Consider the following 24,662-nt stretch of genomic DNA (forward strand, 5'->3'; position numbering starts at 1 on the left):
TTACTGAGTACTGAAATGATACACGGCTTTTCTCCTGGGTGGCAGAAATGCATTTCCAATAGCTCTTGTTCCAAGATAATTTGGACAATCAGAAAACTAAAAATATACAAAGGGTCAGGAGTCACAGGCCATTTTCTTTCCCATGAGAGAGCTTTCTCCATGGGATTGTTAGTACATTTTGTATAATGCTTTCCTGTTTCAGAAGCTGAAGTACAAGTGATGTGCTCTGAACAGAACCACACACATTATCTGTCACTTTTCCTGCTCAGGTGGAAAAGGAGTTATTCCTGTGATAGTCATTAAATTTCAGTTTAGATGCAGCTTGGTAATTTTAGGGATTGTGCACCAAAGAAAACCTGTTATTACTGCTATAACATTTCCTAAAGTGACCATCCAGCTCAGCATCCAAGTGCAGACAGCGGTCAGGAACAATGCATGCTGCTGGTGTCCTGAATCAGAAGCCTGAAAATAGCTTACCCTGGTTAATTGGGGTTCCACATATTCAATTGCTACAAAGAGATATTTAAGCAAGCATCTTCACCAAGGGTCTGGAATTCACGACTGCAAAAAAGTACTGGATTTATCTCCACCCAGCTCTATAAAATCAGATCTAAGGTATCTATTTAGCAGGGGCATTTTAACAGATCTAAGCTGCTTATGAGCTCCATCTACATTGGGGCTTTAAGCTAAGCTCTCACATTTGGCCTAGTGGAGAGAGATTTCCTTATCCTATTCTAACATGATATATGAAACCACATTAGTGATCAATTTTTTTTCTCAGCATAAGTGATAGATGCTTTCTACTACTGCATGTTGAAGACTGTGACCATTTATTGAACTCTGGATTTGTAGAGAAACTTAGTTTTATGAGTTTTAAGTTAATTACTTGAAACATAACATGAAGAACAAACTACGTGTTTATTGGAAACCAGTAGATAGGTGGATATGATTCCTCTCAAACTGCAGTTCCTAGAGGGCTTTTAGGTATCATGGATTTCTTTTACTAAATAGCAAAACGATCCTGCAAAATTAATTCCTTGATCATTCCTTTTGTGTACCTGGTTGCATCTTCATGTTCTATCCCCACACAAAGGCTGGTATTAAAGATGACTGTATCCCCTAAAATGTGCTTATGTGGGTAAGAGTGCACGACAAGGTGATGCAAAGCCTCCTATAATTTTTCTTGTTTTTTAAAGCTTCTTATAAGTTGTGTTGTAAACAAATTTCCTGAATTTTCTTAAAATATTTTTGGCTTACGATATAACTGCCACCAGGCGTTTGTTTTTAGTGGCTCTGTAGCTCTTTGTGTCTTGGCAGTGGCATTGTACTCATTATTACTTTCTTAATATTAAAGTATCGTTCAGCACATGCTTAATTCCTAATGATTCAAATAAGAGGTTAGCACTTGCTGCCTACCAAAACAGTTATGTGTATGCTTAAGTATCTGTCAATTAAGAGTCTTGGCTCATAGTAACTGATTAGGAAACAAATTGAGTAGATCAAGGTGAAGGGAAAAATTAGCAGAAGCCATTAATTCCTTTAGAACTAAGATTAAATGCAAAATATTCCCTTTACTATAAAAAAGTAGGATTGTGAAACAGGCAGTGGGGCTCATTCTTTTGAAGTTTGTGCTCGAGTTACTTATTCACTTCAGCTGAATGGCTTCTGATTGATGCATAGTCTAATATATTTTACAGTAGGATATTGGTTTTGTATGCATTAAAAAAGAAAAAAAATATAAACATTTTATGTGAGGCAGTCATCATCTTTTGAGCTTTTTCTTAGTTTAGTTGTTTATGCCATTGCAACTAGTGCATATTCTGTCTTTTGTATGTAGATTTAAAGAATTACTGTGCTGCGTGAAAAGGAAACGTGTGTTTTTTCAGGAAACTTGTTAAGGTATATAAAAGACTGAGGGTCTCTTCCTCACATATGATTTAATTCTCTAATACTGATTTCTTTAGCAGAACAGAAGTGTAGCTGCTGTTTTAAACAGGTGTTTAATGTATCCATCTGTGTGGTGGAGATGTGCATTGTGGCTTTGTAGCTCCTGGACAGTCAGGAAAGAACATAGCTAAGTATTGGTCTAGTTAAGAGATATGAGTATCTTTCTATCCTTTTTATAGACACATTCTTTGTGGATTCAGTATTCCCAAAAATTCACGTCTCAGGGTTTGCTCAGTGGTGTGCGATATGTGGCTCTATAAAATGAAGCGGAGCTTGACATATATCAGGTCTTTTAGAGGAGCATTGGCAGAGGTCATTACTGTTTGTGCCTTACAATGTTTCTTTGTTTGATTTTTCATTTGGGAGAGAAAAACATAAATCAGAAGAATTCAGGAACACACAGACATAGAGCTAAAGCAGGAGTATGCTCTTTGGAGCCTGAGGACAAAATCAAACACACAAGTGTAGTGCATCACCAGGTATCCCAGTCTCCAAGCAGGAGAAAGGCTGATGTGACAAAGCAGTTTGTGAAACTTCTTATAACTGATCTTTAGTCTTTTATTATTCTTGAACAACTTTTTTTTGTTGTTGTTGTCTGAAAAAAGTTAGTCTTAGAAACAAATAACTTTAGGGTCATCCAAATAGCAGCTGCAGAAATATTAAGCCAAGGAGGAGCAGTGCACAGAATATCCTTCCAAAAGCAGAAGGCAGCAATGATTATGAAGGTTTGGATTCTGAGCTGATGCCAGTTGGCACAGCTCCATTGACATTTAGTTGAACTTGTGATGTTCTTTTCAAACAGCACTTAAATATTTAAGAAAACTTTAAGCACCTACTTTGTTCATCCTTGCATCTTTGTATTTATGTGTATGCATGAATGTGAACTACCGAGGTGGCTACTGCCTTGGTGGCAGTAAAGAATGTAATGAAAGACGTTCAGTTTGACTATTTCAAAATAGAGTGAGATGGGGTCTGGGTTCTAGTGGTAATTTCTGTTGTGGAAGAAATTCCAGTTTCCAAATTCAGTATTAAAAAGCCAAGGAAGGATTGGTTTGCTAAGAGTGTATAAAATAGGTGTGTATTCTAACTCTCAGTGTGTTTTTAAATATTCATGGAAATCAAGATAGGATGCATAGGTAATGTACAGTGCCACTATGTACAGATTACAGACATCTCTGAAAACTGAAGATTTTCTGAATAGTTTGTTTCATTCCAGCAGAACTACATCCTTGATTTTTACTTCTGCAACCATTTGAATGGCCTCATGACCAATCCACAGAGAGACCACTGTCTTAGAAATTATTTATGTTGTAAGATCACTCTAGTCACCAGATCATTGTTCTTTGTAGGTCTGAAATGCTGCTAACTTCGTAAGTTAGTGACTGTACTCTTAGATCTGGCTTTATAACGGATGAAATAACTCTTAGTTCCAAGGTACTCTGCAAATTGAGTTGGTTTGTATTTATTTAATGAGAATGTCTTGCAATGTTATTAAATGATACAGTGAAATGTGCATTACTTTCAATAGTAAGATAAGAGCACCATACTATTGAAAATCTCATCAGTATGAAGGACCATGATTTGATTAGGTGAGTTAGCTCTTATTTAGTATATTTAGCACGGTTTTCATAGGCCAGATTTTTGTTTACCCAGTTAACATTTAACCTTATGATTCAAAAAAGCAATTTTTTTTTATTGACAGAACTGTTAGCCTCTTGAGAACTGATTTTTGCATGACTCAATTTGCATGTATAAAGGATACTGCAATTTACAGCATCTCAGTCAAAGCATGGACTTTTTAAAGGACTATCACACCTGAAACTGCCCTTGTACACTTGTTGTGATCAGAACAGTTTGAGTTGAGGCTGAGACAGTTCTGTTATGTCAGAGTGTTGGAAAGTTAGACCTTTAGGGACAGTGGACTAGTTCTTCTGCAAAAACAGAATTGTGGTTATACAGTTTGAGAAATTAGCTCTGTTATTTTCATCTGTAATAACAAGGGCAACAGGTTTAATAGTAGTAATGGAATGAGAGCAGAAGAGTACACTTACTGTGGCTTCTTTTAATCTTCTGAAATCTATGTGCAGGTATGCATTTATTCCATTGTATGCGCCAGGCAGGGTTATTCCATGTATTAACAAGACAAATAATACAACATAAGGCAAAGTGGCTGTTATCCAAACAACCTGCAGACAACAGAGACCCCAAAGGTTAATCACCTGGTACAGAAGGTTTAAGGAGTGAAAATTACAGGTAGCATTTTCTTGGTTTTGCTCATTCAGTTCGATGGGGAAGCTCTTTATAGGGTGTCTTGGGGGGAAAATGCTGTTATGAACCTTTATGTATATATGTTTACTGATACTAGTAGGTGACAGTTCTGAGAAATAGAAGACTTGGAGTGCTTACACATTACCAGTGTATTAGACTGCTGATTAACTATTCAGCTGCTTATTCATTTACAAGAAAAAGTACATTCATCGCCTGCTGCTAGGTAATACCTTCATGACAATGTACAGAAAGCTCTCAGATGTATCCAACCGTAGAATTGCTGTTAAGGTATTTTCTGAAAGATGTCAAAGACTAATTTCAAATTACTTTCATTGGATATTTCTCTTGTCATTATTATATAATAAAACCAAAGCATCTTATACCATTGAAACATTAGCACATTTGGCTAAGAAAAGAAGGCATGTTTCAGACAATTTAAAAGTCTTTCAAAATACTTGCTGGATGAGACAATTAATGTTCAATTGAAAATAATCTGATGATAAAATTTCCAGTTGGTTCATCATATAGTAAAACTTGTAAATAAGCTAAAGGCTGAATCAGGATTGTGTATTTTCGCTGTACAAATGTGAAGGTCTCTCACATGGTTTGGTCCACAAGGCTCCCTCAGAAGCAGTGATTTAGCCTCTTGCTTTCTAAAATTAAGAGACTTTTTAAATGGGACAAAGAAGGTGGTTAAGATAGAAGGACAATATTAGCTCTACCTTTCCTGAAGTCTTCACGCCTTTCCACAGACTAAAGAAAAGAATGATAACCACCACCAAGAGGCAGAGGGAAAGTTGCCAGCGAGGCAAGCCAAGGTCATGGATTCCACGGCTTTCGTGCAGGTGCAGAACTCCTCGCCTACATACCAGATACACAGAAACAAATGAGTCACTTAGAGAAAAGGCTCTTACATGTCTCACGGCCAGCAGAAATGGATGCTGCACTGCACTTGTAGTTGCCCTACTGATATTGCTATCAGTTAGTAGAATCTGTTTAATGAAGTCATGCATTGTGGTTCTTCTACAATGCCTTTATGGTCTCACTGGCCACCAATGTCTGTTTAGCACCACCGTGCTGTAACGATAGCACTCTCCTTTACTGGAAGTCTGGAAGTGTTTGGGGATTATGGAAGTGTTATTTGTTGATTCTTGCTTGAACAAAGAACAGATGCTCAAAGAGGCTGCAGAACCTCCATCACTGGAGATTTTAAAACTTGGCCCATAAAAGCCTTTGAGACTGATTTACTTTTGAAGTTAGCCTTGAATTTGTGTAAGGGGTTGTATTAGGTGACTTTCAGAGTCCTCTTCCAAACTAAATTATTTTGTGATTCCAGGTAAGCAAGCAGCTGGATTCCTCCAACTTGAACAGTTCCAAAGTTCCTTTTGATTTTTATTTGAAATAGGCTATTGCGAGGCTCCAAAAGTGGTTGGGTAGGAAAAGCAACTGCTGGTAAATTTAAACTGGATTATAGTGCTCTGTGGTGTTCACTGAGGCAGTAGAGTGATAGTAGAGGAAATTTTGCTGCTCACCAGGACAGGCTAATTCTTTTGAGACATATACACAGTGAAATGGATTGAAGCGTAAAAAAGTGTTTGTCCTCATAACTGGTGACATCTACAGTTAGAGCTGTCAAAGCAACCAGCACAGGGAAATGGGAGAGATGTTACAGTGGATCTTGCTTTAACTCATATCTCTGCTATTGAAGTGTCTCATGCTGCTTTTACAAATCTAGAAAATGCAGAAACACTTTGCTTTACTGAAAGCTGTACTTGCACAGGGGAATGGCACTGTGGCTGGAGCCCTGCACTAGAGGTGAATTGCAGAGCTAAGTTCTGGTTCTGATATGGATCTACAGGATGCTGGCTCAGGGATTCAGTTTCCCAGTGTTTCAGTGCTCATCCAGATAAAATGGAAAGAAACTTCCTTGCCTCCTCCCTTTTCTCGATCACCTTTTATTTGTTATGCACTGCTTGGGTAGAATAGAAAGTTAATCCTTGTTGGCTTTTCTTATCACCATGATAAAGAAAACAAATGAAATCAAAGAAGCCTTTTTCACTGGAGGTCCTTGACATATTTTAGGAAGATAACTACATTTTAGAGAAACTGAAGAACTGATTGATTTGTCCTGCATGACTGCAGACATGCAGAGACTAATTAGAGGAGTCTAATTCCAAACCCATTGACTGTCCTGATACAATCTCTTACTAGATAGATGGTGCTTCAGAGTTAGCTTAAATACTTGTCTTACCAAGCCAGAGCTGAGTGAGGTAGTTGAATAAGTTCCAAGATAAGGCAAACCTTTGTCAACTTAAACAGGGAAAACTGAATTATATCTCTGTACTACTTAAATCATAGAAACATGCTGGGAAAATTAAGGCCCATTAGAATGATCCATCTAGTAACATGAAAAAGTTGTACACAATTTTCTTTTGATCCCTAAAGCATCAAGATATGATCAGCTAAGAATTGTATTAGTTCTGCGTCTGTAGTTTCTCATGTGTAATAAGAAATTCTATGTTTCTGAATTGTTTCTGTGATTAATCCTAGGTTGGATAAAAGACACTTGTAGAAAGCATCCTCCTGAATTAAGCAGCTGATCCATTTGTGTTGCATTGTAAGGCTAACAATAAATAAGGCATTAAAAGAGTAGTGACCATGTGTTTGTGGCATGTATTCAAGAATGTTCCTATTTGGAAAATATGAGGTGAGTTTAACTCTTACTATACAACAATATGCCAGCTTAACAATATAGCTGTTACCTGTGAAAACAGTAAAACATAGAAACAGACTTCTTTATTTCATCTGAAAACCTATTATCTTTAATTGAATGTAAATAAATAGGTACATCTCTAACTTTTGCTTAGAGTGTGAATGAAACCTATTTGCATTTCTGCTAATAAAGTATAATTTGCCAGAGCATTCCCAGATGTAAGTGAATCCTGGGCAGGGATGCCTGACTCCCTTCTAAATTACCAGGCTGGACAGTGATAAGTATAGCCAGGAAAAGCTTCATGAGTTTCTGATCAGAACATTTTTCAAGGATCTTGGGGGGGTTTGGCAATCTGTGCTGTCACAGTTATACTGCTATTGGTATTGGAGCTGGATGTTTTAAAGAAAATCCTTTGGATTATAACATTAGATGTCTACACATAAGAACAGTATCTGTACTTGTATTTTTGGGCCCATTTAACTTATTCTTCTTCTTGCCTGAATGTTTTTTCTGGATTTGTAAAGAAGCCTACTTCCTCGTGTGTTTGCTTTCCAAGAAGCAGCTTGCAATGTGTCTTGCTGTCTGGAACACTTGCCAGAACTGCCATTTCAAATGTGGGATTCCCAGGATTTTCAGGAGCATCTCCATTCCAAGTGTTCTGCTCGCTTAATCAGGGTAAGGGATCATAAAGCAGGAAGTGAAAAACAGTAACCAGTCAAGACAGCTGTGTAACTAGGCAACTACACAAGGAAAACTTCATAGACAGCTGCTGTTTCTGAGCTGTAATTCTGGCAGGTTTTAGTTCCTTTTCTTTTTTGTTTTTCTTTGTGACCTCTGGAGATAGTCATAGAAGCTTTCCAACAGATGCCCCTATAGAAGGTTGCTGGGAAGTAGTTCATGAATGTTTACCTACTAGAAACTACATTTCTGTTCCAGCAGCACTGTAAACTATAAAAGATCTAGTGCTAAACTGCGATCTAGCTGAAGATGTGCTGACGTGAAAAGATGGAGGAGAGAAGCAGTTGCTAAAGGGTTAGATAGACTAAGCCTTCTTGGCTTGAAGGATTTGGCTTTATTCTTTGAAAAACAGGCATTTTTTAGAGGAGGGCAGATTTGAAAAGAATTTTTCATTCATCATCTTCATCCAAGTTTGCATACATCAGTGATGCTATAAAAAATCCAATTCTCTTATGCCACAATTATTCTTATTGCACACCAAGAAAATGCTTGTACTTATTTCAGGAGCAGCTGAGGCTGTTTCTACCCTGTCTATGCTAAGACAGGTTGAGTGATAAATCTCTAACTGGCTTCTTTCAATTATACTCCGTTGCTTCCCTTATACTGGTCACAAAAAGGGAAATGTGAAGTAAGAGATACTGCAAGATTCTCCATTCAGGAAGCTCTGAGTTCAAAACACCTGAATTTTTAGTCTTTTGATATTATAGCAATAATGCAGTGTGGCCAATGACTTTTCCTAAATTTAGGTTGCTTTCAGTAGCCGCAGAATTGACCCATTTCCCAGTCTATAAAGACATGTACAAGTCATAGATGAAATAGCATAAACTGGTCTCTCTTAAATCCCTGCAGGGAACCAGAGGAGATACAACACCAACAAATGTCAGCCTCTGTTGTCTGTCAGCTTCTTTAAATCATGTCCAGAACTACTGGGAATGTCTTAAGTAAAAGCTTTTGAAAGTGTGTAATGGATTCTTGATTTATATGTTAGAGATGTATGTCCAATTCTGCTCTCAAAATAAATTCTCATAATTCAGAACACTAAGTCAAAGAGAAAGGAAGAATCAGAGGCAGTAAGGCAATGAGTATTTTGCCTATCATGTGTTATTGAGAAAAGAATAGAAGTAGATGAGAAATATGTGCAAAAAAGGAGAAGAAAATGTTATAGGGAAAAGAATGGCAATAAATGTTAGCAGATGGAGCGGAGAGTATAGAACAGGGACCTATTATATTATGCTGAGCAAAATACAAGAGGAGCTAATAAATCATTTAAGCTTTCTGATATTCTAGTCAGAGCTCTAGCCGTATTTAGTTAGTATAGCACCAAGCATCAAAGAACATGCACTAGAGATCAGAAATTCTTTTCTTTTTCTGTCAGGGTTTTGTGCAAAGGAGCCTGATTTATGCTAAAAGTTCTTTCCATGTAAGGAAGTAGAAATTACATTTGCAATGACTTTGAGACTGTACATCACTGTACATATGGGTCCCAAGAGTCTTCCTGCCTATCTGCAAGAACAGCAGGAAGCTGACAGACATTCAGAGATTCTGATTTCTCTGGGAGATTTCTTCTCGTTTTGTCTTTTCCTGTGCTTTCTACTGGGAAGACTCCCCTAGTCACCCAATAACCCTGGCACTATTTCTTGCCTTACTTCCACCCTGCATTCGGTTAAAGGGAAATAGTTCACCTCTGCTGAAATGAGCCAATAGCCATTCATTTGCTGGTACCACTGTCCTCTGTTTTGTCTTCATGCAGCACTTGGGTTCTCTTTAATTTGGTATCAGATCACAAAGAGCCATCAGGAAGTCCAGCTGTTTGGAATTCACACATAAGCCCTACTAAAGACAAATTATTGAGGAGGTGGAGGCAGCTGCTCAGTGGGACTCAGTAAATGAAGGGTTCAGTCATAGTTCTAGTAACAGCTAATGTTGGAACCAATAAAATCCTCTTTGTCTTAGTGTTTCCATCTATCAAATAAGGATTGTTAGAAACCTTTGCTTAAACTCCACTGAGCAATACAGAACATACTGTTTATGGGACTTGTGAGTATTTGAGTATAAACAGAGAGCCAAATCAAAGGGAAAAGAAACACCCAAGGATAGTGGCCTGAAAATTACTTTGTATCTTTTTCAATCCAAAATACTTAGTCTGTACCCAGAAATCAGGAGGTGAGTTTTAGGTGTAGAATTCTCTTAAAACATTTTTGTCAGACTGGTTCTAAGGACTTTCTAAGGAGCCTTTTGTATTACTTAGCTCTAGGCAGATTTATGTCATGGCATTTTTGAAATTTAGAAAGTTTTGTATAAACAGTTCAAGTGAAAGTTCTTGGAGCAGACCTTGCTTTTTCAATCCCAAATCAATTATAATCTTAAATTTCAATCCAAATATGATTACACACCTCTCTAGGCTCATTTTTTTTTTATTACAGGCAAAATTTATCTGCCTAATTTTGATGTGATCAACAGAAGGGTGTCATTCATCTAAACAATTTTTAGATGTGTTGTATGTGTTGATGTATGTTTGTTTGGATTGCAAAAATGTCATCCACTTGTCAACAAATTAGTATGTAAACTAAAAAATGTATTTCTTGTTTAACACATTAGTACTTCTAAGAATTTCCAAAAACTTCTAAAAGTTAGTAGTCACTTTTATGGGATCAAACGCAAATGGCATGTATGAAATAAGTATCAGCTATTTGGCTGAGATATAAATAGCCATATAAAATATATAAAAATATATAAATAGTCGTGGTCTCCTGAGCTCCATTCCTTATTCTGGTAGTTTTTTATGATTTAAAACTAAATGCAAATTGTCAGCTGAAGATGCTAAAAGGACTGTCAATGTATACAGTGTGCAATCTATAGAAATAAAATTACATACTCTATTTAGAAGGCAATTTGAAGCATGATAATTGTGCTTAATGAGAAGGCTCTCCAGCATACATCTTCTGCATTATGTATTTGGGCAACCATAGCTCAGTCAATGCTGCCAATTTCCTTTGGAAATTGATTGGTTCTTTTATCTGTGGAAGGTTAAGCTGTCTGTATTGAGCAGTCATGGACAGAGTCCTTTGTGCACAGTTTGCCAAGCTTCAGGTATTTTTACTTCAGAAACAGCTCTGCTTAAATTCAGTTGTAATGTTTGTATGGGAGTTTGTGTCTCAAAGGTGTTTATCCACAGCTGTGTGGGGCAGAGCTTATAGTGCAAACTCTGCAGACCTGAGCTGGCTCCATGCAGGTAGAACATCACTGCCTGCTCACTGTAACTGTAGGGGCAGGTGTGCACTGCAGAGATAGCAGCTTGCCTCTACATGAAGTCAGAAAGTGCAACAGGGTTAGCCTGGCTCTGACCCACCTCTGCCAAACATACAGCCACTGATAGCTGCTTTGGTGCCTCTAGATGCTGAATGATAGCCTGGGTCCAGGAGAGTGCCAAGAACAAAGGAGAGTGTTTCCAAGCCACCTGATGGGCACTATGTAGCTCTCCCCTACCATGGAGCACTGGACACACTTCATAGGTATGCCAAGGGCTCTGCAGCACCCAGCTTGGGTTCAGCTGTGTGTTTTCACTCCAGCTTTGTTGGACACTGCACTGTCTCTAGCCAACATCTTTGTTGTCTGGGTTTTTCTGTTTCTCAAGATATTTCAGCTCCCTCTTGTGTTGGAGAATGTAGCTGTGTAACAAACTAGATTTTGGGAATCAGAAAGATAATTTACCAGTGGCACCTTGGCTGTCATGTAATTCATTATTATTTATACTGAATGAAATTATGCTTTTTTTCTGAATCATGATAATCCTGAAGTTATATGCAGCCAGGACTAACCTGTTCATTCAGTGAGAATGCTTAGCTCACTGAAGTCTTTATCCAGCTTAATTCTCCCATTAGCTTAATAGATCTGACCTCTCCTCCTGTTTGTGCCCCACTTCAGAACATTCAAGTCTGCACTGATATTTTCAAAATCTGCTTTTAAACCCATTATATTATTTGCAGGTTGGAAACTCTTGAATTCCATACCCCATATATCTAATGACTATAAAAAGTTTGAATAATGAACAGATTAAATTTGTTGCTTGAGGATACATGGAAAAGCAACTAAAGCACACATGCTGAGAGCTGCCCCAGCACTTATTCAGCAACTTAAGTGGTGCTTCAGCTGTTATTCTCAAATGGCTGTGCACTGGCCTAGACAGGATGGCCATGAAAGAAGAGCTCCAGTCTTTCCAAAGAAGTTGTTCAGCTTTCATGATGCTTTTCTGATTCAGAAGAGATGCATGGAAAGACATAAAATTGCCAGAAGAATGCCAACCACAGGAATAAGCCCATGCACCACAAACTGAGGAGCACTGAGACATTTAAACAAATGAATGAATAATCATAGAATCACAGACTGGTTTGGGTTGGAAGGGACCTTAAAGCTCATCCAATTCCAACCCCTGCCATAAGCAGGGACACCTTCCACTAGAGTAGGTTGTTCTAAGCCCCATCAATACTGCCAGGGATGGGGCAGCCACAGCTTCTCTGGCAAGATGTGCCAGGGCCTCACCACCCTCACAAGGAAGAACTTCTTCCTTATATACAATCAAAATTTACCTTCTTTCAGTATAAAGCCATTGCCCCTTTCCTGTCATTATGTGCCCTTGTAAAATGTCCCTCTCCAGGTTTCTTGTAGGCACCTTTAGGTACTTGAGGGAATGCTCACTTTAAGGTTTGACATTTTTTCATAATGCTGGATCTTTTGCACAATAAGGTGAAGTTTGTAAGCTTTTAATGGATTAATGCTCAGATGTGAATGTTTTGGAAGCAATGCATAAAATACTAGTGGAGATATTATGTCAGTACTGTGTTGGAAAGAACATTTTATGAAAAACCAGTGAAAATAATGGGTGTTTAGTTGTGTTACACCTTTATTAGCATGGCTTTAACAATGGAAAGACTCTGATTCTGCTTGCCAGAATTTCAAATGCGAAGTAATGTAGGGAAGGTGCTGTCTCACTGACCTCAGCTGCTGTAATTATTGCTCAGATACTGGCACCACTACCAAACCGCAGAGGGTTCTGTATGTATGGATAAGCAGTTAAAATTCCTCCTACAAGTTAGTACAAAGCAAGTCAATTGCATGAAGCATAATGTGCAGCTCCTGACATTTGCCACATCTCATAAACCTCCCATGTAAACCTAAGTTGGGAAAGTGGTTATTCTTCCAGTCTTCAGGACTTCCTACACAAGGGCATGTGATTTAGGAATTGTTTCCATAAAGCTGTCCAAAGCTTAGGAACATATGTATACCCTTACATGGATTGACTTCCACTGTATTCACATTAGTTTCTTTTCTCTTTGTGTAAGTAAATATGTCAACAAATGTGAAGATATGAACATATATGAAAAGTAAGTTTCACAGCTGCATATGTAAATGTTTGTGGAACAGCTATTCTTATTTTATGCACTTGTAGCAGAAACTTCTGTGCACTGAGAAGGATTGAGTTACTTGGTCCAAAAAGTCAATAGAGTCAAAAGTAAACCTGTAATGTGTCGGGAGGCAAATTTGTTAGTCTCAGACTGCAGATGCATAAAGAATGCACCCAAACACTTCCTAAATATGCCTGTGCAGTTAATGTAGAATTGATATCTAAAGTAGTTTGCTCATTGCTATTCAAAATGTGACCATGCATTTCCCACATAAAGCATTTAATAACGTACCTGATTCTAAGTACATGATATTCAGAGTTCTGTTATAGTCAAGGGATTTTCTAGGGGTGAAGGTACATAACTTGGCTAAAATTATTCGTAGCCTTTGATTGCATGATCTCTGTAAGGGTAAAACAGATGACTGCTGTCTTCAAACCTCTCGGAAACATCTGACAACTTTCCTTTCAATTAAGATGTAAAAGATGAGTAAATCTAGATGTCTAGAGAGGCTCTTAATTTGCCATTGTTTACAAACCCTCTAATTAGTTTATAGGGTATGGATGTTGCATGAAGAAACCTCTTAAAGAAGCTCCAGATATATTCAGTGGGGGTTTGTTGTCCAGGAAGGTGGATACATTGAGAACTGCTGTTCATGTTTAGCATAAGCTTAGAGTCTTTCTTTACTTATCAAATATGGTTAGCAGAATATAGGGCTATCTAACCTCATTATCTCCTGTTCTTGGATTCACTTTTCAAGGGCATTTATAGGCAGAATTGCTTGTGCTTAGTTTTGAAGTGATGCTTTCACAGGCTCAGGAGTGTTGCATCCCGACCAGAAGGAAGTGCAGCAGGAGGGCCACTAGACCTCCTTGGATGGATAAGGAGCTGCTGAGAAAAATTCACAAGAAAAAAGAGGCTTATAAAAGGTGGAAACAAGGACAGGTGGCCTGGGATGAATACAGGGATGTTGTCAGGGTAGTTAGGGACCAAGTTAGGAAAGCTAAGGCCCAATTGGAGCTAAACTTGGCAAGGGATGTTAAAGATAATAGGAAGGGATTTTATAGGTATGTAGCGGCTAAAAAACAGACTAAGGACAATGTAGGCCCCTCCGGAAACTTTCAGGAGAACTGGCTAGACAGGACTTGGAGAAGGCTGAGGTTCTGAATGGCTTATTTGCCTCAGTCTTCACTGGCAAAGGCTCTGACCGCAGCACCTGAGTCTTGGAAGGCGGACGCAGGGACTGTGAAAACCTAGACCTTGGGCCCACTGTACATGAGGATCTCGTTCGAGACCATCTTAAGAACCTGAATGTACAAAAGTCCATGGGCCCTGGTGAAATCCATCCGCGGATCCTGAAGGAGCTGGCGAATGAAGCTGCTAAGCCACTGTCCATCATATTTGAGTCAGGTGAAGTTCCTGATGACTGGAAAAAGGGAAATACAACCCCCATTTTCAAGAAGGGGAAAATGGATGACCCAGGGAATTACAGACCAGTCAGTCTCACCTCTGTGCCTGGCAAAATCTGGGAGCAGATTCTCCTGGAAGGCATTCTAGGGCACATGAAAAACAACAAGGTGCTTGGTGACAGCCAGCATGGCTTCACTAGGGGGAAATCCTGCCTGACCAATTTGGTGGCCTTCTATGATTGGGCTACGGAAATGATGGACGGGGTAGAATCGCTGATGTCATCTACCTGGAGTTGTGCAAAGCATTCGACACTGTTCCACAGGACATCCTTGTCTCTAAACTGGAGAGACATCAGTTTGACAGGTGGACCATTCGGTGGGTAAAGAACTGGCTGGATGGTCGCACTCAAAGAGTTGTGGTCAACGGTTCAATGTCTGGCTGGAGACCAGTAACGAGTGGTGTTCCTCAGGGATCGGTGTTGGGACTGGTCTTGTTTAATATCTTCGTCACTGACATGGACAATGGGATTGAGTGTGCCCTCAGCAAGTTTGCTGATGACCCCAAGCTGTGTGGTTCTGTTGATACGCTGGAGGGAATGCCATCCAGAGGGATACTGACACACTTGTGAGGTGAGCTGATGCCAACCTCATGAAGTTTAACCATGCCAAGTGCAAGGTCCTACACCTGGGTTGGAGCAATCCCAGGCACAGCTACAGGTTGGGCAGAGAAGAGATTCAGAGCAGTCCTGTGGAGAAGGACTCAGGGGTTTGGTCGATGAGTACATGAGCCAGCTTCAGTGTCTGCTCACAGCCCAGAAAGCCAACCGTATCCTGGGCTGCATCAAAAGAAGTGTGACCAGCAGGTCAAAGGAGGTGATCCTGCCCCTCTACTCTGCTCTTGTGAGGCATCACCTGGAGTATTGTGTGCAGTTCTGGTGTCCTCGACATAAAAAGGACATGGTACTGTTAGAACAAGTCCAGAGGAGGCCACGAGGATGATCAGGGGCTGGAGCACCTCCCATATGAAGACAGGCTGAGAAAGCTGGGGCTGTTCAGTCTGGAGAAGAGAAGGCTGCGTGGAGACCTCATAGCAGCCTTCCAGTATCTGAACGGAGGCTATAGGAGTGCTGGGGAGGAACTCTTCATTAGGGACTGTAGTGATAGGACAAGGGATAACGGGTTCAAACTTAAACAGGGGAAGTTTAAACTGGATATAAGGAGTAAGTTCTTTACTGTTAGGTTGGTGAGGCACTGGAATGGGTTGCCCAGGGAGGTAGTGAATGCTCCATCCCTGGCAGTGTTCAAGACCAGGTTGGACAGAGCCTTGGGTGACAGGGTTTAGTGTGAGGTGTCCCTGCCCATGGCAGGGGGGTTGGAACTAGATGATCTTAAAGTCCTTTTCAACCCTAACTATTCTATGATTTTCTGATTCTATTATGAACAGAAGAGCACAAGTTGTTTTCACATTGTGGAGTGTTCTCTTTGCCAAGTTTGCACTGTACAAATACTTTGCAAATGATTCTAACTGTCTCTAATGAAGTATTGTAGGGGTTCCATTCCTTCCTGTCATAAGCAACTGCCCTGTTGACGTCAGTGGCACCTTAGCCTCAAATAAGCCTGAGTGACCGAAACCAGATTTAGTAAAGTGAAACACTCTAGAAAACCTACATGTAGATCCAGTTCAACCTGAACTATTGCCCAGCTCTTAAGGCTTAATAACGAAAGCCAAACATGCTTGTCAAAGTCTGTCTGTCACTGCCTTGCCATGGAAATTGCAATTTGAAAGGATTTCTTCCAAGTCTGAGATTTAGAGGTCTCTGCCTGCTTTTCCTCATGCTGGACCTAAAAGATTTGCTCTAGATTCTTGCAAGTGTTCCTGTCTCTCACTGAACATTAGTGCTGAAAATCATCATATTTCTATTAAACTTAGCAGTGCCTTTCTTAAAGTATTAGATGAACTAGCACATCACAATACTTCCACCCCTTCCTACAGTTTATTCCTTTGCAGGTAGAGGCAGTCAGCTTTGGCAGCTGCATGGTTGCAGCTACTCTGCAGTCATGGTCAGGTGTGAAGGAATCATGCCCCAAACAGAAGTGTCAGTTTCTCTTAAGGGTAGTGACATCAGCTCTCTGTTTGTGGCCCATTCTGGATGTACCTCTTCTCAATAATTCTCCAACTGTTAAATAGATATTTAGTGTTTCTGGCCTCCCTGCTTCCAGTTCTGCCTGCCCACCAGAAGGCAAAGGTTTGCATATGCTCTCGATGTAAGTATACAACCTACAGAACCAAGTTCAAGGTGTATCATTTCCCATTTAGTCTTGAGGTTGAAGGCTCAAGTGCTGAGGTGCATTTAGCATCCTTAACAAGTTTTCCATAAGCTCTAGCAAATTCCAGCAGCAAGTTATTGTGGTTGAAAAAGGTGGCCCCAAATACTCCAAACTGGATGATCTCCCATATGCTCCTAGGGAGAACAATGGAACTTATTTTCACCCCACCTAACAAAATCACTCCTTTCCATGATATTTTTACAGTGGGCACCAGTTTTCAGTCCTTGTTTTAATGATGCTAATTATCATACCTTGTTCTGTTAGTGTTGGGGCTGGGATTCCATAGGTATCCCACTGAAATTTGAGTGGCATAGTTTGATTTCCCTCTGGTATAAAAGTAGGTGCTCTATTTCCTTGTTTCTCTATTTAACTGATAAAACCCCAACATTTGAAATCTGCCATATTAAATCTATTGCTGCAAAAGTAATTGTTTCTGTTACTGTTAATATCTTGCACCTCTGGATTATAGAGTCACAGAATCATTAGGGCTGGAAGTGACCTCTGGAGATTGTCTATCCCACCACCTTGCTAAGGCAGGGCCACTTACAGCAAGTTGCACAGAATGTGCCTGGGTGGGTTTTGAATATTTGGATAGCAGTACAAACCTCGAAAGTAAACATGATTGTAAAATTTGGAAACCAAGTGAACTGTAGCTCTCCTCCAGCAAAGATGTGTTGATAAAGAAGTGACTAATGGCTATCTTCCAGGAAGAATCAGTTATAATTCCACATAAACACTTGGGTCAAGTTCAGCAGTCATTCAAGCAGTAGTGCAATCTGGTATAAGGACACCCAATAAGATAAGGGAATATTCAGCCTTTACTTGAATGGGTTTTCAGAGGGAATATAGCCAGCCAAGACCCTTACTTGAGCTATTATTTAACATAATCCAAAAATGGTGTATCATTTTGGAAAGGCACTATACTGATGCAAACTTAATATTACATAATTACTTCCGCTTCTTTAACCCTGTTGCATATAATGTGAAACTTTATAATCAGCTGTCCCTGTTGTAAGAAGAAACATTGTTTTCTGAATTGGGCTGTCTTTCATTGGTTGGATCTAAATACACTAAAACTTTGCACAAGTTTAGGTCCACACCTGAGCTGTACAGCTGTGCTTCATGAGCTAATCCAAATACTGGGTAAGTGAACGCAATGCCCCTTGTGATTCACTGTTTTTACAGCTGGGGAAGCAGGTTACAGACTGTGTTACTTGAGTGGTGGTTATTATAGAATCATAGAATAGTTAGGGTTGGAAAGGACTTTGATCATCTAGTTCCAACCCCCCTGCCATGGGCAGGGACACCTCACACTAAACCCTGTCACCCAAGGCTCTGTCCAACCTGGTCTTGAACACTGCCAGGGATAAAGCATTCACAGCTTCCTTGGTCAACCTATTCCAGTGCCTCACCAACCTAACAGTAAAGAACTTGCTCCTTATATCCAATCTAAACTTCCGGTTTTGCAATATAATGTAATTGCTAATAAATACAGGGCCTATAGACTTAATTACAGCCCCCTAATTCAGGTATCAAAGCATAACAAAATATTACATTCACTTTTTATTCTCATCTTCTGAAAACTGTACCTTGAACCTATGTCATGGTGAGGAAAGAAGCCTAATTTTTCAGTGTACAGGCAAAGTCACAAATTGAGCTGTTTCCCAGAACTGTGGAACTAAATCCAAACACTGTGAATAGATTCTACCACAGTCTCACCCCCTGCAAAGTTGTACCCCAAGCATGATGTGATAACTGAAAATGCATTCAACTACTTTAAGTCATAAAGGAGCTAATGAATAATATAGGGATTGTGTTTTGCTTTACAAAGGCTTAAATTAAAGAAAATTATAAAGAAAATATTTTTAAAATGTTGTTCAAAACAAAGTTCTGTAATGGTGCAGTTCTTTGACGATCCTGAATATATAGTTTCTTATAGTTCACTTCAAAATCAGGTTTGTTAACTGACTACATGTCATAGCACTTTGCTATAAATGATCTAACTTTACATTTGAGTTATGAACACATCCTATCTTGTCTTTGTAAGGGCAGTAGATTTCCCAGCTGTCATTATTTGCCATTGTAGTGAGCTCCTCTGAACTCAACCTCTGTTATTGTTTTCAAAGCACTGAATTTAGTTTACCCAAACCTCTGCCAACAGTTTGTGTATCACTCCTGATCTTTCACTGTGCTGGCCTCAGAGGACAAATAGCCACAAATGTTTCAGAACTATAAATGCAGACCCCACGATCCCTGCTGTAGCCAGGCATAGTGTAACACACACCATGTTATTTATTTTAACAGTGGTGTTCCTTTGTTTCTGCATGGTTGGACTCACTACTCAGCAGGTGTGTGCCCTGGTATTGCTCCATTCCCAACAGAGAAATATCAATTGATTGATTATTCAGATTGATTCAACAGCTGATTCAATCCTGATGTCTTTCCTCTTTTTTTTTATTCTAATCAAATCCCATTTCCCCCAAGAGGTTAATAATACAAGTATTTACTCACAGATCAAAGTTTTTGTTTTATACTTTGGATGTTAATTGAGATACCTTTCTGGTTTTGATTCCACATATTTGATTTGAGTGTCTTTGCCTGTCTTGGCCCATACTGCAGAATGCCCTTTTGCTTAGGAATTGGAAAAAGCCCATCTTTTTCAATTGGGTCACTCTCCTGCTCAGTGCTTCCCCTTGCTGCATTGAACTATTGAAGCAGCTGAGCAGAGAACTACTCTCAGATATTTTGCAAGTAGAGAAGCAGGCCAAGCCTGTTGAACAAATTATTACTTTAAAGCCCTAAAGTCAGCTCAGTTTGGCATGCATTCGTTATTGTCAAAATATGGTTGTGTTCCCTGGCAAAGTTGCTGCAAGCAATAGTGGTACATTGGGGAAGATCTGTGTCTTTTGTTCAATTCCATTTTGCTCATGGCAAGAATTGCATTTGTACAGGAGAAACCAAACCTCACAGAGGCAAGAGTCTCTATTAAAAGGGAATACAGAACAACATTACAAATGCATTTTAACCTTAGCCTTCTGATGCTTATTCTAGAGGCTGGATGCTAAGTTTTTATGTCCCAGAATAAACATTCACAGACATAGAATTCTGATTAAATAAAACAAAGTTAAGTCAACACTTACTCATAAAATTCAGCTGCAGGAGTGAGCTTGTACTTCGAGTATTTGGTACCATTGCCAAGCACTGATGCATTGAAGAGTTTGGGATCTGTACAGTTTGGACTGTTCCAACTGTTGTCACAGTGTGTCCAGGGGAGCTCAAATGTGAATGATGAAAATAGGTAATACAGAGACCAAGCTATGATAACGTTGTAGTAGAATCCCACATAAAGAGCTATGAGTATCACTGCGTAGCCTACACCTAAAGACAAAGGAAAACTAGATTACACATCGTGTTTTACATGCAGCAGTATATACAAACACTGTAATTACTCAGCCGTACATAGTTGCAAATTCATTTTAGGTGTTCAAACCAATAAAAGGATTTTTTGACATTTATGTCCACACATGTGGAAACAGTGTCACTGACCTTAATCCAAAAGATTATGTTAATTATTTTGGAAAATGACTGGCTGTTGGCAAATCCAGTTGTTTACCAGAAAAAGAAATTAAGCAGTGCTATGTCAAATTTTTCTCTTGTACAACTATGTTGCTGATTTGCTTCCAATGCACAAGACTGCAAGCCCATGTTAGGAGTGAAACTCACTTCATCTTCCTAATGTCAGAGACCTTGGCAACTTTTCTTGGAAAAGTGAAGTTCCAGACTTAAGTGAAGTTTCCCTATGCCTCACGTTCCCACCCTGAGCTAGTTTGGAACAGACACTGATCCCTCTCCTGTTTCTTTCCCATTGTTACTCTCCAGATTGGCTTCCTTCAGCATGTGACTAGGTCCAAAATGTGTGAAGCAGCCTGTGCTGTTCCACTGAGGGGCTCCAAGGGGTTCTTGGGCACGCCAGTAAATCTTGGTGAATATCAAGCTTAGGGCTAAACTGTGTGTGGACCTTCAGACTATATAATTATCTCCCCAGGATTACAGAATCCCCACTGCAAGCATTCTCTTCTGACTTTGAATATTTGTTTTGTGTTTTTGCATACTGTGAAGTGTGCTTGGAGGGTCCTTATAGTGAGAGAGTCCCAGAGAGTGCATGTTCTCCTTATGAAAATTGACATTTTTAAGTGGTTTGGGAGGAAGTTTTGGTACTAATGTGAGAGTAGAGCTACAGTTTGTTGCCAGGCTTTTCAGGAAGCTTGCTTTGCCTTGGCTTATATTATTCTTCCTTTACTGTGTGCACAGCATTGCTCTCTGAAACCTACTCAGAAGTTGTATGTGGAGAATACTGCTGTTTTATGACTATCATCACTGTACTGTCACAACACCTAAGTGTAAACCTCATATTTCTTGATAAGGCAAGGAAGCAGCATACACCTTTGGTATTAACCCTTGGTTTAAGAATTGCCTAAGGAGCAGATGCTGACCCTGAAGCAGTTGGCAGTTCAGATACTGCTGCATACACCAGAGTTATTCCTTGCTCTTCAGGAGGCTTTTAATACGTAGACCAGTTTGCTCATCCCTAACACTGGGGAAAAGATTGTGAAAGTAAAAATTAAATTGTAACTTCAAATCCTTGGTGCTTAAATTAATCCAGTACATTAACACTCGAAATCTAGTGATAAGTTATGATCAACAGAATGGAATAGGGCTGGGGAATCACCCAAGTGAATCATTCTTAAATATTAATGTGAATACCAAGATACTAAAATACTAAGTAATATATGCTGCATTGGCATTTCATTATTTCTGTTTAAAAAGTCTTCCCAAAATTCCTCCAATTCAGGAGAACAATGATAGATATTTAATATCAAGATTTAAAACTGTATTTTAACTGTTTCTAGATCTAGCTTTCTTAGACGTAATGCTGGACCACCACACTCTAAAACAGACCCTGGAAAATGCAGAGATGAAAATAAACTGTTGTAAAGGATACAGGGTATGTTTTTAATTGCATATGTTATGGGAAATCTCATTAGAAGTAAAGCCCTTAGAGTTCACAGCAATAATATTCATAGCTAAAATTACTATTATAGTGGTGTTGCTTTAGAGAACCTGTTACAAATTTGTGTAGACTGTGTACTTTTCATTTGTGTGAGAGTTTTGAGTTAGCCCAGAAACATAACAAAAACATTAGCAGTAAAATGTTTGTACGTCATCAGATGTGGTGAAAACTTTACCAGTACTGAGTTTATACTAGTGCTGTGGTGCAAATACAACTCAATGCTTATTACCTTTTGAGAATCAAATAACTTATGCTATTCTATATCCCAGTAATAAGAACACTTAAAAATCAACAGTAAGGTGTGTTTAGTCCACCTTGAAAATGTCAGCTTAAAAACACAGCTGTAAAGTCAACAAGACTATACATGAAATAAGTTCTATTTTCCTTTCTCATATTTTCAATCCTGAAATCAACAGAGTGCCTCTGAGCACAGTCATATTTGGCTCGGGCACTTTGAGATCCTTAAGGCCTAATTTTTGCAGTTAGGTTTTCAAAATCCTCAATGCTGTCCAAATACATTAACTGATACTGGCAGGAATTTTCACTGAGCAAGGTCTTCAGGTTCCCAGGTGCTGGGATGAGGTTTGCCTCTCATGAAGGGATTATAGAAGGGTTAGGTCTGTATGAATTAATTTGAAAACTGGGGAGCATATATTTTATTAACTTTCTTATTTGTTTTTTATCTCTCTTAACTTTGCTGTGAGTTTTGGGTGTGAATGATAACAAAAACCCCCCCAGTTTTCTTATTCTGCACTAGACTCCTTGAAGAGGAAACCTGTATTTTGAGAAAGAAGACTAACATTTACTCAGTGTAACCTATATCCAAGCACTGGATCCACCAAATTTGGATTGTATGGTTAAGCTCCTCAGGTTTTATCAGTCACAGGATGAACATGGTCTGAATTTTAAGGTTGTAAGGTCAACTGAGTTTGACTGATTTCATTTCAGATAGCTCTGTGTTGAAAAGATTTTTACATAAGATTTTAGATACAACCTGGTATAGATATAGGGAAATTTACAATTTTTACTGGTAAGCAATGCTTACGAAGATTCTTGAAGCTCCTCAACAGGTATCTGCTTCATGTACAGAAAGCATATGGCTTCTTTCGCCCAGAGTGATTCCTTTATCCCTAATCACTGCCAGGCACACTGATCGGTATACAAATACCTAATCTGGGCTGTTTTTAGCCTACAGAATGGTCGCAAGTTAGTGCACCAGACAACAACCTACAGCATTTTATTCAGTGATGCTGGAGAGTTATCCCTAGTGGAAAACACTCAACAGTAATAGTAAAATTCATGGTTTATTAAGGGGTTTTTATTGCTAGATTTGAAAACCACTTAAAAAAGTCTATTGGAATAATTGCTCCCATTTCATAGGTAGGGAAACTGAAGTACATAGCCACCAATAACTTGTGCAAGGTTACAGGTCTAGTGGCTGAATGATAGACTTCACAACTCCATTTCAGTGTTCTAGCCACTGTGGCATGCTGACTTCTGCAGAGCTCCACACAATTAACTGAATGGAGCCAGTGGTTATATTAATCACCAGGGAAGAAGGGTTGAACTGACCTGTGTGGGGTTTTGAATTTCCAACTGTTCTCATTGCCAAGCCCCCCTCTACCTCAAGGTACCCAGTTCCTCCCACACCTCAGTATGCAGGGAAGGGAGAAAAGGACTGATCTGCTCCTGCTCACTGCTCTCTATTGCAGTCCTCAGCAATCACCCTGATTTCTGTGGCTTTTCCCATTTTGTGCTCCACCTGTGATAATAAAAAGACTTCTGACTTCAAGGGTTGGGGAAAGGTCAGCAAATATCATGATGTCTGTGGGAAGATGAGAGACCTTTACTTTGTGATCACAAATTTGTGGCACCCTCACGGTGCTATTCAAGCAAACAGAGGAGCACTTACCTTTGAAAACTGGACAGATTTTCCACACAGTGGCAGCCCCTTCTCGGTTATACTGTCCCAGTGCTAATTCCATATAGAACAGGGGCATTCCAGCAATGATTAAAAAGAGGATATAGGGAATAAGGAAAGCACCTGGAAAAAGAATAATTAGTCATTGCAGTCTCGGTTTTGGTTGCATTTTGCTTTCTTTATTGCTTACTTTTACTGGCTAAAGACAAAACCAGTCTTTGGGAAGTAAAAAGAAAATATGAGGGGGGAAGAACCCATGTTCTCTGGTCCCTTCCTTGTATTTCCAATTTATTTATTTATTTTTTTTTTTAGATCACAGAGAAAGAAGCCCTAAAAAAAGCTGCGAACTGTGGCTCTTATTTCCCTCTAATGCTTCCTGACCGCTTTTTGGCTTCAAAGGGAAAAAGATGTGTCCCTGAAAATTAATCCCTAACTGCAGAAGGAATTGTGCATTTGCAGAGCTAAAAGGGAAAGGGACTATGAAACACTTTGTTAAGTTTTTGTTAGTGCAGTATGTTCAAACGGGAGCATGGAGGCCGCCAACTGAGGGGAAAAAATGTCATGTGGGTTCCTGTAAGTGCAGTTTAACTCATACTGTGCAAGGTTGTCTGCAGGAACCTCTGGCTTGAAAATTAATCAAAGCTGGTTAGTTATATGGAATTTGGGTTTCCATGGTATATTTTGGTTTTTGCTATAATAAATTCCCTCATTCTTATGAAAAGTGGTAGACAACAGCCCCCTTTCCAACCTTTGTTAACATGGCAGGGGGGGTTGGAACTTATGATCTTATGGTCCTTTCCAACCCTAACTATTCTATGATTCTATGATTCTATGGAGTGTATATTAATGCAGTATGTACCAGGTTTCA

At 39.3% G+C, this 24,662-nt stretch overlaps 1 protein-coding gene across 1 annotated transcript in view; it reads right to left on the bottom strand.

The window, feature by feature from the left end:
* Positions 1-24,662, bottom strand: part of SLC6A2 (solute carrier family 6 member 2) — a 66,257-nt gene that overhangs the window by 20,620 nt on the left and 20,975 nt on the right. Inside the window, 4 exon segments of the mRNA XM_031051828.2 lie at positions 3,999-4,133; positions 4,938-5,076; positions 19,943-20,180; positions 23,786-23,917. Of these exon segments, the coding sequence (XP_030907688.2) occupies positions 3,999-4,133; positions 4,938-5,076; positions 19,943-20,180; positions 23,786-23,917 (644 nt within the window).

The sequence above is a fragment of the Melopsittacus undulatus genome, chromosome Z (genome assembly GCF_012275295.1).
Source record: "Melopsittacus undulatus isolate bMelUnd1 chromosome Z, bMelUnd1.mat.Z, whole genome shotgun sequence".
Classification (NCBI taxonomy): Eukaryota; Metazoa; Chordata; class Aves; order Psittaciformes; family Psittaculidae; genus Melopsittacus; species Melopsittacus undulatus.